Raw genomic sequence first — 14,462 nt, forward strand, 5'->3', positions numbered from 1 at the left:
AAACCACTAAAACCACTAAAACCTCTAAGCAAGCCCGATATGTGATGAGAATGCATCTGGTCATTTCTCCTTTGGCTTTGAAAGAACTCAGCCAGAATTTTCCCTCCCATCCACTGAACAAACAAAGCTCCGTTTTAAGTTAAATAATTGTGGGATGGCCTTCCCCAGAGAGCCCCTGCATTCACAAATACATTATCCATTCCTGTAGTAGCCTTGATCTACTGTGAAGGATCCTAGTCCTTTGGAAACGTTTTTGAAATGCTTGCATTGTGAGCGCTCCTTTGCTCCTTAAATAACCCCCCCTCCCATCCGGAAATAGAAGTGCACTAGATGGAAGGATCTCCTAAAAATAACTACGCAACTATTAAGGAGATGTATATTTCATGAGTTCTCTCAAGGTTTGGCAACCTCGTGGCTGAACGGAGCAAGCGGTGGGAACTTTCATAGAGAAGAACATCCCAACTCAGGGGTGAAATGCTCCTGGTTCAGAATGGATCGCCCGATCCGGTAGCGATGGTGGCGGGTGGTTCGGAGAACCGGTAGCAAAAATCCCTGCCCATCCCCCATGCCCAGCTGAGCCGCGCAATCAGCAGAGGCTTTTTTTTTAATTTTTAAAAGCATTTTTTCTACAACCTCTTTGGCCAAAAAAAAATGCTTTTAAAAGAAAAAAAAGCTCTGACAATCAGCTGGGATTGTTAGAGGCTTTTAAAAGCATTTTTTTCTACAACCTCTTCGGCCGAAGAGATTGTAGGAAGAAATGCTTTTAAAAAGCTCTGATGATCCCAGCTGACTTGCCTGATCATCAGAGGCTTTTAAAAGCATTTTTTTACAACCTCTTCAACTGATTGGTTATTTTCTTGCAGACTGTTAGGATATGGTTTGAGTCTAAAAAGTTGTCCAGGCAATATATGTGTTCTGTGACTTTAATATGAATATGTATTGTGTGACTTTAAAGTTTTACTGCTGAGTCATTGTAATGCTGAGTCATGCTGTAATTAGATAATCACTAGTTGTAAACGTATTTAAGAAAGGTACTGTAAAGTATTCAGTTGATGATAAGCTACCATTGTGTGAGGAGTTGCTACCATTGTGCTATCATCGTTGGATGGATCTGCTACCATCATGGTTTGTGAACCAGAGTGAACTTGCTATTCTAACCAACTACTGTTTATGTGGTAAGAAGAGTTTTTGTATCACTGGACTGATTTAACTGGCAAAGACTTGGATTGATTTAAAGACTATGAGATTGTTTTTTCACTATAAAGTAAACTTTTGATAAACCAGTTTGCACATCTCTTATTCATTGCTCTCAGCAACGTTTCTCTGTGCTCTACACTCTGCTGGTTGGTAACACAACAACAATATCCTTAACAATTACCCAACTAGGTAATATCTTCAGTGGAGGAGGACGAGGAGGACGAGGACGAGGAGGACAAGGACAACAACTGTGGGGTCTTTGTGAGACTCAAGGCCTACCTGCTGGTCTTCGGTGGTGCTCTCTGAGGTTGGTTGCTTTCTTGCAGATGTTTCATTACCCAACTATGTAATACCATCAGTGCTAGAAGGGAGGAGGAGGAGGAGGAGGAGGGGTCTTTGTGAGACTCAAGGCCTACCTGCTGGCAAGGTCGCAAATTCTACGAAAGCTTCCTTTTTCTCGCGTTGCTCCAAAGGCAGCTGCCAGGGCATCTGATGGGGCTTGGCCAAAACTTTAACCTTGTAGGCCATGTTGGGTTTCAAGTTAAAAAACTGATACTTGTAGGTGGCAGCCCGGACAATGTCGAATTCCTCTTCGTTGAGGAAGATGACGTGACTGTAGTTGCTGTTCGTGGGGAGCCAGTTGATCTCCGCCGAAATCTGGGTGACACTGTCGACCTTAAGGTGCGAAGGTGCCACGATGACATCTTTCCCGACCAACAAGGTGCACTGCAGTTCGTCGGAATTCCCCCGGCTGGTGACGCTTTGAACAGATATCTGATAAGTGCAAGTCGCGATGTTCAATTTTTCTATGAGAGCTTTTGTTTTGCTCCCCAAGGGGACGTTCATGCGTACTTCCTTGTCTACCAAGACGTTGTAGCTATGGATGGTTCCCCATCCAGGTGGCACGACTGGAGATTCCCAGCCCACAATGACACTTTTGGCTAATTGTTTGATAAGGGTTATTTTCCTAGGGTAAGGCACAATGTTTTCTCCAATTTCGTCAATGTTCACATCCAGAGTTCCTGCACCATTGTTGAGGACGCCGGCGTTTAACTGGGCCGGTAAACTGGTATCCTGGAGACCTTCTCCTTCGACCAGGTGACTACTGTGATTGAGGACATTCTGTTCTGGCTCGCCGCCCAACCCGCTGGATAAACGAGACTCATCCTGCACAAAATCCACAAAGTTGGATGGAACCAGGCCTCTCTGTCCATCTAGAAGTTCACCTTGGGGGAGAAAAGAGATATGAGAAAAGGAAGACATGTACCAGTCGTGTTCCCAGAACATGTCCATCCCCTCTCCCAGTTAAGAGTCAACTACTAATTGTTTGATAAGGGTACTTTTGTGAGCCGCAGTGGTGCAGTGGTTAAGAGTGCAGTACTCCAGGCTACTTCTGCTGACTGCTGGCTGCCTGCAGTTCAAATCTCACCAGGCTCAAGGTTGACTCAGCCTTCCATCCTTCCGAGGTGGGCCACTTAGAGAGGGGCTGTAAAAGCACTGTGAAGTGTTCTATAAGTCCAAGGGCTATTGCTTCTCCTTTTCTCCTTCCTTCCTCCCTCCCTCCCTCCTTCCCTCCCTTCCATGGTGCGCAGTGGTTAGAATGCAGCATTGCAGGCTAATTCTGCCATTGCCAGGAGTTCGGTCCTGACTGGCTCAAGGTTGACTCAGCCTCCATCCTTCCAAAGTGGGTTAAATGAGGACCCAGATTGTTGGGGATAATAGGCTGATTCTGAAAATCACTTAGAGAAGGGCTGTAAAAGCACTGTGAAGCAGTATATAAGTCTAAGTGCTATTGCTCTTCCTTTTCTCTCTCTCCTTCCTTCCTTCCTTCCTTCCTTCCTTCCTTCCTTCCTTCCTTCCATCCATCCATCCATCCATCCATCCATCCATGGTGGTTCGAAGGCAGCATTGCAGCCTAATTCTGCTGGCTGCCAGGAGTTCAATCCTGACCAACTCAAGGTTGACTCAGCCTTCCATCCTTCCGAGGTGGATAAAATGAGGACCCAGATTGTTGGGAGCAAGAGGCTGACTCTGTAAATCGCTTAGAAAGCGGTATATAAGTCTAAGTGCTATTGCTACTGCAGGGTTCTCCAACGTTGGCAACTTTAAGAGCTTCAATGAAATCTTGAGAGAGTATTAGTTATTTAAAGCAGGGGTCTCCAACCTTGGCAACTTTAAGACTTGTGGACTTCAATTCCCAGAGTTCCTCAGCCAGCTTTGCTTAGTCTTAAAGTTGCCAACGTTGGAGATCCCCGACTTAAAGTGTTGCTGGTGATAGAAATCAGGGGTGCTTCTTATCAAAATATTAGAGTAGAACCTAGAATTATCGGGCTGGAAGGGATCTTGGAAGTCTTCTAAATCCAATCCCTGCTGAAGGCAGGAAACTTAGACCTTCCCCGTCAAAGGGTTGTCCAGTCTATTTTTGAAAACCTCCAGCAATGGAGTGCCCACAACTCCAGAAGGCAAGCTATTCCATGGATTAATTGTTCTTAAGTGTCTGAAAACTTCTCCTTACTTCTAGTTTTGTTCTCTCTTTCATGGGTCTTCCACCTCTAACTTCTAGTCCTACCCTCTGGTGTCCTACAGAATAAGTGAACCCCCTCTTCTCTATGAGAACCCCTCAAGTCCTGGAAGACTGCTGTCAAGTCACCCCTCCCCTAGTCCTTCTCTTTTTAGACTTGAGATAGACTCAACCATTCATCGCATAAACTAAGTGACGTGCTTAAGATGAGCGGCCACCAAGTTTCTATGTATCTCAAGGGCGGTGCTAGGTCAATAAAAGAAAAATATTTAAATCAAGGGACTGCTAGGGCTCCCCCCATCTCCCACAAACCTTCAAAAAAGCCATCTTCATCCATATCTCCGTACACATAGAGATATTTTCCAGCGGTGAGAGGAAGTTCTGCCTCGGGGTTTTCATTTGGCCCGTCAAATGGGTTGTAACTGAAGGAAAACACAAGATTGTGATTCGTCTTCAGAATCTTTCATAAGGAGGTAAAGACAATGGTGGGATTCAGCCGGTTCGGATCAGTTTGGGTGAACCAGTAGTTAAATTGCCCCACTCCTCCCTTCCCCTCCCTTCCCCTTCCAGGAGTCCCCATGCTCCCCATATTTGGCTCCCAGGTAAGTTTAGGGAGGCCTACTAGGCCAAAATGGGGCGCAGGTGTGTGTGTGTGTGTACGGCACGCCCCCCCCCCCCGTTTTCGCTCCCAGGAGGCTTCAGGGAGGCCTCCTAGGCCCAAAACGGGGTGCATGTGGGGGTGGGGCAGGGCTTGTTAAATTTGTTGAATCCCACCACTGGGTAAAGGTAAAAATTTCTCCTGTCCAGTCATGTCAGGGGGCAGTGCTCAGCTCTGTTTCTTGGCCAGGGGAGGCAGCGTTATCTGAAGATAATTTCCGTGGTCATGTGGCCAACATGACTATACAACAAAGGCACACAGAACACTTTTACCTCCCCACCGAAGTGCTACCTTCTTTATCTATTTGCATTTGCATGTTCTTGAACTGCTCGATGGGCAGGAGCTGGGGCAAGTAATGGGAGCTCGCCCTATCGCGCAGAGCTTGGGTCTCGAACTGGTCTGTCAGCTGACAAGCTCAGCATCAAGTATAAAACTTTGGCAGCTACGTGCCTCTCCGTTTCAACTTTCAAATCAAGCATTTAAAACTGGCACAAATTTAAGGTTGAAAGTGTTTATTGGACAAGGCCGTATTACCTGTATCGGGCAATGCAAAGGTGGACTTTCCCCGAATATCTCTGCTTTGAGGTATTAGAATTCCGTTCGTTCTCCATCTGCAACAAGAACATGAACAAGATATTAAGCAGGATGAGTTGTCCACCTACACACATCAACTTACACAAAATGGGATTCCTCTTAACATCAAAGAAAAGGGGGGAAAAGCCACCAAACCGTGTCTCAGGAGAGATTAAGCATGCGTGAAGACCATCTTATATATTTAGGAAAGTAATAATTTCAAAGACAGACACAGAGAAATTAAACACAGTAGCCCATGCAGAGGTGCTAATAAGGAATAGAAATATGCTAAAACCACTTTAGATTGAACTGAAAAGGGAAACAACAGGAGAGAGGGGAAGGAGTAGAGAGAGGAAGGGAGAGGAGAGGAGAGGAAAGGAGAGGAGAGGAGAGAAGAAAGAAGAAAGGGAAAAAGAGAGGAAGAAGAGAGAGGGGAAAGAGGAGTAGAGGAGAAGGTTAGAAGGGGGGAAGAAGAGAGGAGTGGGGGAAGAGAAGGGGAAGTAGGAAAGAGAAGGAGAGGAAGAACGAAGGAAGTAGGAGGAGAAACAGGAAGGAAGAGAAGGAGAGGAGAAGAAGAAAGTTGGAGTAAAGGTAAAGGGTAAAAGAGCAGCCCCGAAAAAGTAAAAATGAAAAATGAAAGTTAAAAGAATGAAAAATGATGGAAATGACTGTACATGTAAATGTGTTTATGAAAAATAAAAATAAAAACTTTATAAATAATTTTTTTTTAAAAAGAAATGTGCTAAAACAAAATGCACTGGCCATAAATTGGTGACTTTTCTTCTGAATCATTCTTCTAAGCTTTTAAGATGGATGAGATGGACAATAGGCATTCAGAGCCTGGAGAATTATTATTTTTTTCCTAGCAAAGAGAATTGCTAGATGTTGCAATGTAAGAGACTCGCCCCATCCATTTAGCTTATAACTGACACAACTTTTTTTTTTTGTTTTAAGTTTTTTATTTTGTTTTATAGATAAGTATCCATGCGTGAACAGTGTGGCACCTGCGTGTCATACAATCTAATACAAATAAAACTAGTAAAATTAATCATAGTTATTACATTCAACCAACTTATATGTTTCTAATAATCATGCATATTAGGTTACAGTCTGTCATTATTCAATTATTCCATGTTTTCTCTTGTTATGGCTTTTATTTTATTATATAAAAGTGTATACACTAATATTTCCCCTTTCTCTTATTTCTGTCTCTTATTCTTATTTTAACCATGTCACCCTTTTATTAAAAGAGGTTTTCTTTCTATCCTACCTAACTTCTAATCATGTCACCTACCTAAAACAAAAAGGAAAGAGAAAGAGACAGAAAAGCAAATCAGAACAACAACAACAAAAAAGAAATCATCTATCCATCATCTCTTGACCGCTTCAATACTTTAATTGCTAGGCTTTTTTTGACTTGCCTCCCATATTCCTCTCTCGGATCTTTATCTCTGTCTGCATCTACTTCTTGGCTATTCAATCTAAGTATTGACACAACCCTTATGGGCAACTAATTTTGGAAGTGGAAAGCCACTTTGAGGAATGAGAGATAATCCTGTTTCCGCACATTTCCTCACTAATTCGGTCACGGAACGAACCGTCAACTGGATGGAGGCTTTTTTTTTTTTAATTTGATTTATATGCCGCCCTTCTCCGGAGACTCAGGGCAGCTTACAATGCGTTAAGCAATAGCCTTCATTCTTTTGTATATTTATACAAAGTCAGCTTATTGCCCCCACAACTGGGTCCTCAATTTACCTACCTTAGAAAGGATGGAAGGCTGAGTCAACCTTGAGCCTTGGCGAGATTCAAACCTGCAGTAATTGCAGGCAGCTGGTCTTAAGAACAGGGTGCTTTAGACCACTGTACTACCAAGGCTCTTTTTGTTGCTGATTCATCAGCCATTCTGAGAAGTACTGCTTGAATCTTCTGTGTGTGAAAGTTTCATGAACATTCATCAACAGAGACACAGATTACATTAAATTAAGGTATTAAGCACTATTTACTGCTTGTAAGGTCCTTGGTGCTCTCTGAGCTTGGTGGCTTTCCTGCAGACGTTTCATCACCAAACTAGGTAACATCATCAGTGCTAGAAGGGAAGGGTTTGGTCTCTGTTTATGTACAAGCAATGAATAATACCCAATCAATCAAGGAACTACTAGCTTAGACTAACAAACTGTAAACAGCAGCCTAATTAAGGAACCACCAAAATCACTCCCATCAACACTGACAGGGCAAGGTTCTTATATAAAGCAAACCCCACTCCCTTCTAGCACTGATGATGTTACCTAGTTGGATAATGAGATTTCTGCAAGAAAACGACCAGTCTCCAAGAGCACCACAGACCACAGTCTTCTTCCTCCTCCTCCTCCTCCTCCTCTCAATCCCCACCCCCTTCTAGCACTGATGATGTTACCTACTTCGATAATGAAACATCTGCAAGGAAACCACCAAGCTCAGAGGTCACTAAGGACCCCACAGTTCAACCCTGAGCTACCCATATTCTCTTCTATCCGTTTACTGTCTCTATTATCGTTCATTTTCAGCAAAGCCACTTGCTTGCAGTCAAGGAAGGTATATCGTCTACGTACGCCTGATTCAAATCTGCATCTTGGGATGCCAGAACGCGAGCGGACGAGGAAAGCTGGTTTGATGGAGAGTTGTTCTGGTTTGTCACCAGACAGCTGCAGGGGATGTGTATACTCAGAGATCACAAACTGGCCTCGGGAGGGACTTTCATGATCTGCATGGAAAAAAGCAACCACACAACTGAATGTCACACTAGTTATCCTGCAGCAAGTGCAGCTGAACAGGCAATCACAATAACGAATGTAGGAACGACCTTGGGAGATTCTGAAATAACAGACACCATCTTTCTCATTGCATGCAATGAGAAAGTTCGCCTTTATGTATTTATTATAGAAATCAACTGGATTAATCCAGAATTGGGCAACATCCAAATTGAATAAAACTTCCAAAAAACAAAACAAAACAAAGTATAGTTCAAATTAATGTCTCCTCCTCTTCCTCTTCCTCCCTCCTCCCCTCCCTCCTCCTCTTCTTCTCTGCAAACCCCACTCCCTTCCAACACTATTTTTTGTTGTTGTTGTTGTCTTTTAATGATCCTGTAATCCCTTGCATCGGGGTGAAGTCGGGGCAACTGAATGGAGCTGAGTGTTTACTGGCCAGATACCCTTCCTGTTGCCAATGCAGAGTTCGCAGCTGATATTTACTCATCGTGCCCGGAGAGAGAAATATCTGCTGCTACCAGGGATCGAACTCACAAGCCTCCTGATTGTGAGGCAAGAGCTCCACCTCTACCGTGTTTCCCCAAAAATAAGACCCTGTCTTAAATTTTTTTTAACCCCAAAATAAGCGATTGGCCTTATTTTTTGGGAGATCTTATTATTTTGGGGCACGTGAAGCAAGATGGGACTCTACTTGCCATCTTACCTGATTTCCATCTCTGGAAAATGACAGGGACTGACTGCGCTTGTGTTTAAATATTTTTTGGGAGGGCTTATTTTCGGGGGGGTGTCATTTTTTCATCTCTTGAGAATACGATCCTAAATATAACCCAATGCCATCAAAAGTTAAGATAAAAATACTCAACATTCCTGGGGGAGAGCAAGGTGCGATATAAAAGCAAGAACAAGCAATACAGAACTCAGAAGTGGCCATGCAAAAAATCCGGATGACTGGTAAGCAAATTCCAAGCAAACAGCTCAACGAACAAACCACTCACAAAGAAAGAAGAAGACTTCATCAAAACAAAGCTACGTGAAAAGAAAAGGCTTCCGGTGTGATAGACTTAATTTAAAGGTCTCCAAGCACATATTAACCGCTGGCACTTAAAAGAGCATTTATGCAAGGCGAGTCATATTGGTATCGATCCGTCAGTTATGAGCTCCACTAGATCCTTGAGTAAATGCATCTTGCTGCCCTCCGTATTTAATTACAGTGATTGCACAGGTTAAAATAATGCTGATGCTCCCAAGCTCCATTCTCAGTAGCTTCTGAGTTTTCATTTGTACAGCTTGTAACCCAATCTGCCTTTGCTTTTGATTAGGGGATGACTGGAGGCTAAAATATACGAAGAACGGTTGCAGGAACTGGGCCTGGCTAGTCTAGTGAAGGAAGGACCAGGGGAGACAGGATAGCAGTCTTCCTATATTTGAGGGGCTGCCACAGAGAGGAAGGGGTCAAGCTATTTTCCAAAGCACCTGAAGGCCAGACAAGGAATAATGGATGGAAACTGAACAAGGAGAGATTCAACCTGGAAATAAGGAGAAATTTTCTGACAGTGAGAGCAATCAATCGATGGAACAGAAGCTGCCTTCAGAAGTTGTGGGAGCTTCATCACTGGAAGCTTTCAAGAAGAGACTGGACAGCCATCTCTCAGAAATGGTGTAGAGTCTGCTTGGGCGGGGGGTTGGACTAGATGACCTTCAAGGTCCCTTCCAACTCTGTCTGTTAATCTGTCTGTTCTGTTAATGTTTGTTCCTTGGATTGGCACAAACACCAAAACAAACTACCATATTTTTCGGAGTATAAAACGCAACTTTTTCCCCAAAAAAAGAGGGTGAAAATCTGGGTGTGTCTTATACTCCGAATGTAGCCCCACCCAGCCTTTCAAATGGAGATTTCAGAGGCTGAAAAAAGCCTCCGAAATGAAGCTTAAAAAAAAAAGCCTCCAAAACGGAGGTTCAGAAAAAAAAGCCTCTGAAACGGAGCTTCAGAAAAAGATCCTCCAAAACGAAACTTCAGAAAAAAAGCCTCCGAAACAGGTTTCAGAGGCTGAAAAAGCAAGGTACAGAGCTGACAACCAACGAACCTGTTGCTAAAATTCACCTCTGGGAGCAGCTGATTGGGAGAGCATCTTATACTCTGGTGAGTCTTATAGTCCGAAAAATATGGTATATGCTTGTTTTGAATTTAATTTAATTTAATTTAATTTAATTTAATTTAATTTAATTTAATTTAATTTAATTATTTAATTTAATTTAATTTAATTTAATTTAATTTAATTTAATTTAATTTAATTTAATTTAATTTAATTTAATTTAATTTAATTTAATTTAATTTAATAATTTAATTTAATTTAATTTAATTTAATTTAATTTAATTAATTCAATTTAAATGCCGCCCCTCTCCGAAGACTCAGGGCGGCTCACAATACATTTTAAAAAATCATTATAAAAAACATTTAAAAATTAAAAACATTAAAAACATTAAAAACTCATTCACGCCATTCATGGCCGGATCTCGCCAGATCACAAGAGCAAGATCAACAGCCCCAGGCCTGCTGGAAAAGCCAGGTCTTCACCGATTTTCGGAAGGCCAATAGGGTGGGGATGGTCCGGACCTCAGGAGGTAACTGGTTCCAAAGAGATGGGGCAGCCACAGAGAAGGCCCTCCCCCGCGGGCCCGCCAGCCGGCATTGTTTAGAGGAGACCAACTCTGTGGGATCTTACTGGTCGCTGGGAGCTATGCGGTAGAAGGCGGTCTCGAAGATACTCTGGCCCTGAGCCATGTAGGGCTTTAAAGGTAATAACCAATACCTTGAATTGTGACCGGAGACCAATAGGGAGCCAGTGCAGCTCACGGAGAATTGGTGTAATGTGGGTGTACCTAGGTGCACCCACAACAGCTCGCGCGGTTGCGTTCTGGACCAACTGTAGTCTCCGAACACTTTTCAAGGGTAGCCCCATGTAGAGCGCATTGCAATAATCTAACCGTGAGGTGACAAGGGCATGAGTGACTGTGAGGAGAGCCTCCTGATCCAAGTAGGGTTGCAATTGGTGCACCAGGCGAAGCTGTGCAAAGGTCCCCCTAGCTACAGCTGCCAGATGTTGCTCTAATCTTAGCTGTGACTCTAGAAGGACACCCAAATTGCGAGCCCGTTCTGAGGGGTACAATTTCTCCCCCCCCCAGAACCAAGGATGGACAATCAACATAGTCTTTAGGAGGCAATACCCAAAGCCATTCGGTCTTATCTGGGTTAAGTCTGTGCCTGAGTTGAAGCCAATCAACATATCCAGATACGCAATTCAGAATTTTAAACCAGCGTTCCTCGACCTTTGGTGACTTTAAGATAGGTGAACTTCAACTTCCAGAATTCCCCAACCAGCCTGCTGTTTAGTTGTTTGTTTAGACTGAATTTGGCATGTTTGTTCACCTTATCATGTCTCCCCAAGGATCAGGGATAGGCAGATGGTATGGAAAGTCTTGTTGCGGCATGTAAGCTGTTCCAACTAAGGCTGCCTTTTGCAACTGACTGATTATCAATGCCAATAGTGTTCAAGTGGTTATTATGATGAGTGAAAGTTTAACAACTCAAGTCCTAGCCAACTATTATTGAGGTAGCATCTAAGAATATAGGCATTTCCAAGCAAGATGGTTATTACAATGATTGTTTTTATTATGTCTTAAAACTAACATGTCAAGGATACTTAGAATTGTAGGATAAGCAGAACGGGAATGATGGGTGGATTGGAAAAAGCTGGTTTAAACATTTATCCAGGTAAACAATAAAGGTTCCCCTCACACATATGTGCTACTCGTTCCCGACTCTAGGGGGCGGTGCTCATCTCTGTTTCAAAGCCAAAGAGCCAGAGCTGTCCGAAGACGTCTCCATGGTCATGTGGCCGGCATGACTCAATGCCAAAGGCGCACGGAACGCTGTTCCCTTCCCACCAAAGGTGGTCCCTATTTTTCTACTTGCATTTTTTACCTGCTTTCGAACTGCTAGGTTGGCAGAAGCTGGGACAAGTCACGGGAGCTCACCCCGTTACGAGGCACTAGGGATTTGAACTCCTGAACTGCCAACCTTTCGATCAACAAGCTCAGCACCTTAGCCACTGAGCCACCACATCCCTTTTCCTTTAAATAAACAATATCTCCATGCAATTCAATTTTAACTTACTATTTTTCTTACTGTAACTCGCTAAGTTGCCTAGAAACAACCTTTCCTCTAGTCTAAAAGACCACATTTAAAAGAACTGTAACTATCAAACTGTCAGAAGTACTCTGAGTCATTAAAATAAGCCAGGCAACCATAGCTATTCAATTTCGATATGACTCTTAAAAATGATTTTAGACATATGACATGGTTTTCTTTTCCGAAAACTCTTGTTCCTCTCTGTTACATGAATGCTAATAGTTCTGTTTTTAGTTCCACAGCCTGTCACTTCCTTACATCAAGCAGAGATCAACCTGAAGAGAAGTTCTGTAACCTGAATTCCATCCGGGTTTTCCAGGAGAAGAGAAAAATGGGTTTCCCAGCCGGATAAAATTGATTTAATTTGGTGTCTACAAGTCACAACAGAGCAGAGTTTACAAAACATTCTAGAGGTTACTTGACAGGCAATTTTAGAAATTTGAAGCCAATTACACAGTTGAGAACTTACGTTTCTCCATTTCCTTGGAGACAAGCTTGGAGAAGATATACTGCCGATGACCACACCTTACTTTTCACCTTTGTTTCAGCACGGGTGAACAAATGACTGATGTACAAAACATTGATTGTGTTTATCCTCTCACAATGCCAGCTGGGGTGCCCCCAGAGGCGTTCTTGCCAATAAAAATTATGTTGGATCTGCCTGACGTTTTCTTCTGCCACAAGGTATTCTCCTTTTTTTTTTTTTAATTAAAAGGACCTTTAGAAAACATTTAGAAGGATCATTCCTCCTGGGATCAGATGACCTGAGGTAAAGGTATGTGGGAATGACCACGTGACAGATGAAGAACAGAGATGCTGCCTAGGAACAATCAGATAAGGCAGTGATGGTGAACCTTTTCGGCATCAAGTGCCCAAACTGGAATGCACGCACTGGAGACCCGGAAACTCAAAGACCTCAAAGACATGTGCACACCGGCCAAAAGCTCTTTGGGTTTCTGGGGCTCTGGCACGCATGAAGATCAGCTGGCTGGCACACATGTGCGTGCCGGAAACCAGAAGAATAATGTAATGGCACACATGCCCACAGAGAGGGTTCTGCATGTCACCTCTGGCAATCGTGCCATAGGTTCGCCATCAGGGAGATAAGGGATTGCTTAGCCCACAGATGGATAATGGGCAAGGTAAGAGGCTCAGAAGGGACCCTCCCTAGTTTCTTGGGCTGTAAAGAAATGGCTGAAATGGCTGGTGGGAGAGACTTTGAGAGATGGGGAGAAGAGATGCTGCCTAGGGGATGAACAGATAAGAGACAGCGTAGCCCAGAGCAACATAACAGGTGGAGATAGATGCTTAGAAGGAACTCTCCCTAGTTTCTCAATCTGTAAAGCAAGTGGCTATAATGGCATGTGGGAAAGACCTTGGAAGACAGGGCCAAGAGATGCTGCCAGGGGGATAGGTCAGATAAGAGATCGCTTAGCCCTCAACTGCAAAATGGATGGAGGAAGAGGCTTAGAAGGGACCCTCCCTAGTTTCTCAAGCTGTAAAGCATACAGCTATAATGGTATCTGGGAAAGACCCTGGAAGACAGGGCCAAGAGATGCTGCCAAGGGGATGATCAGATAATAATCTTACACTTAACACCAAAAAAACTAAAGAACTTATAAATGGTGAGGAGGGTGGGTAGTTTTAAATTTCTGGACATTTATATCTCGAAGGACCTCTCATGGACTATGAATGCTAACAAGCTTGTGAAGAAGGCACAGAAGAGGTTGTACTTCCTGAGAATGCTCAGAAGATAAATCTATCTCAGCATCTCCTTCTGTCCTACTATCACAGCACCATTGAAAGTGTCCTGACATATGACATTCTTGCATGGTATGGGAGCAGCTCTGTAGCGGACAAAAAAGCTCTACAGAGAATCATTAAAACTGCCCAGAATATCATCGGACTCCAGCTACCAGCCCTGGATGACATCTTTGCATCTCGCTGTTTGAGGAAGTTGCATAACATTCTCAGAGACTCTTCCCATCCTGCTTACAATCTTTTTCGACTGTTGCCTTCTGGCAGAAGATACAGAACAATTAAAACTTGGACCACATGTTTTCTGAATAGTTTTTATCCCAGAGCTATAATTGCACTCAACAATGAACTAAAGGGCCACCATCGGCGAGCTGTTGGACAGTATTACTTGGTCTGTTGTGTGGATGTTGGGTGGTTTAGGGGTGGGGAATTGTGGTGGGTGGGAGTGTGTTTGGGGATTGTTATGTGTGTTGGACCTGGTCTTTGGGTGTTCAGTGAATTTCGTTGCATGGGTATACTGTGTATACACGTACAATGACAATAAAGTTGTTGTTGTTGTTGTTGTTGTTGTTGTTGTTATTATTATTATTATTATTATTATTATTATTATTATTATTATTATTATTATTTATTGGTTAATCTTTAGTGAGATTCACAGCCTTTGAGGCTGGTTAATAGCTCAGCAGCTCGAGTCCTAACCAAGAACCTAGGAACTGTTAAGGTATCGTCGGAGGATGTAAGCTGTTCCGAGTAAGGTGGTTTTTTGTAGAGTCAAAATGTTCAAGTCCGGCAAATTTAGAATTTCTAAATAGCGG

At 43.1% G+C, this 14,462-nt stretch overlaps 1 protein-coding gene across 1 annotated transcript in view; it reads right to left on the minus strand.

The window, feature by feature from the left end:
* RIMBP2 (RIMS binding protein 2) overlaps positions 1-14,462 on the minus strand; it is a 60,004-nt gene that overhangs the window by 25,179 nt on the left and 20,363 nt on the right. The window contains exons 6-9 of the mRNA XM_070950278.1: positions 7,541-7,692; positions 4,911-4,987; positions 4,031-4,140; positions 1,614-2,423 (exon numbers count right to left, since the gene is read on the minus strand). Coding sequence (XP_070806379.1) covers positions 1,614-2,423; positions 4,031-4,140; positions 4,911-4,987; positions 7,541-7,692 — 1,149 coding nt within the window. The remainder of the gene's footprint in view (positions 1-1,613; positions 2,424-4,030; positions 4,141-4,910; positions 4,988-7,540; positions 7,693-14,462) is intronic.

This window comes from Pituophis catenifer, unplaced genomic scaffold (genome assembly GCF_029215685.1).
Source record: "Pituophis catenifer annectens isolate HBS135680 unplaced genomic scaffold, rPitCat1.0.hap2 SCAF_10, whole genome shotgun sequence".
Classification (NCBI taxonomy): domain Eukaryota; kingdom Metazoa; phylum Chordata; class Lepidosauria; order Squamata; family Colubridae; genus Pituophis; species Pituophis catenifer.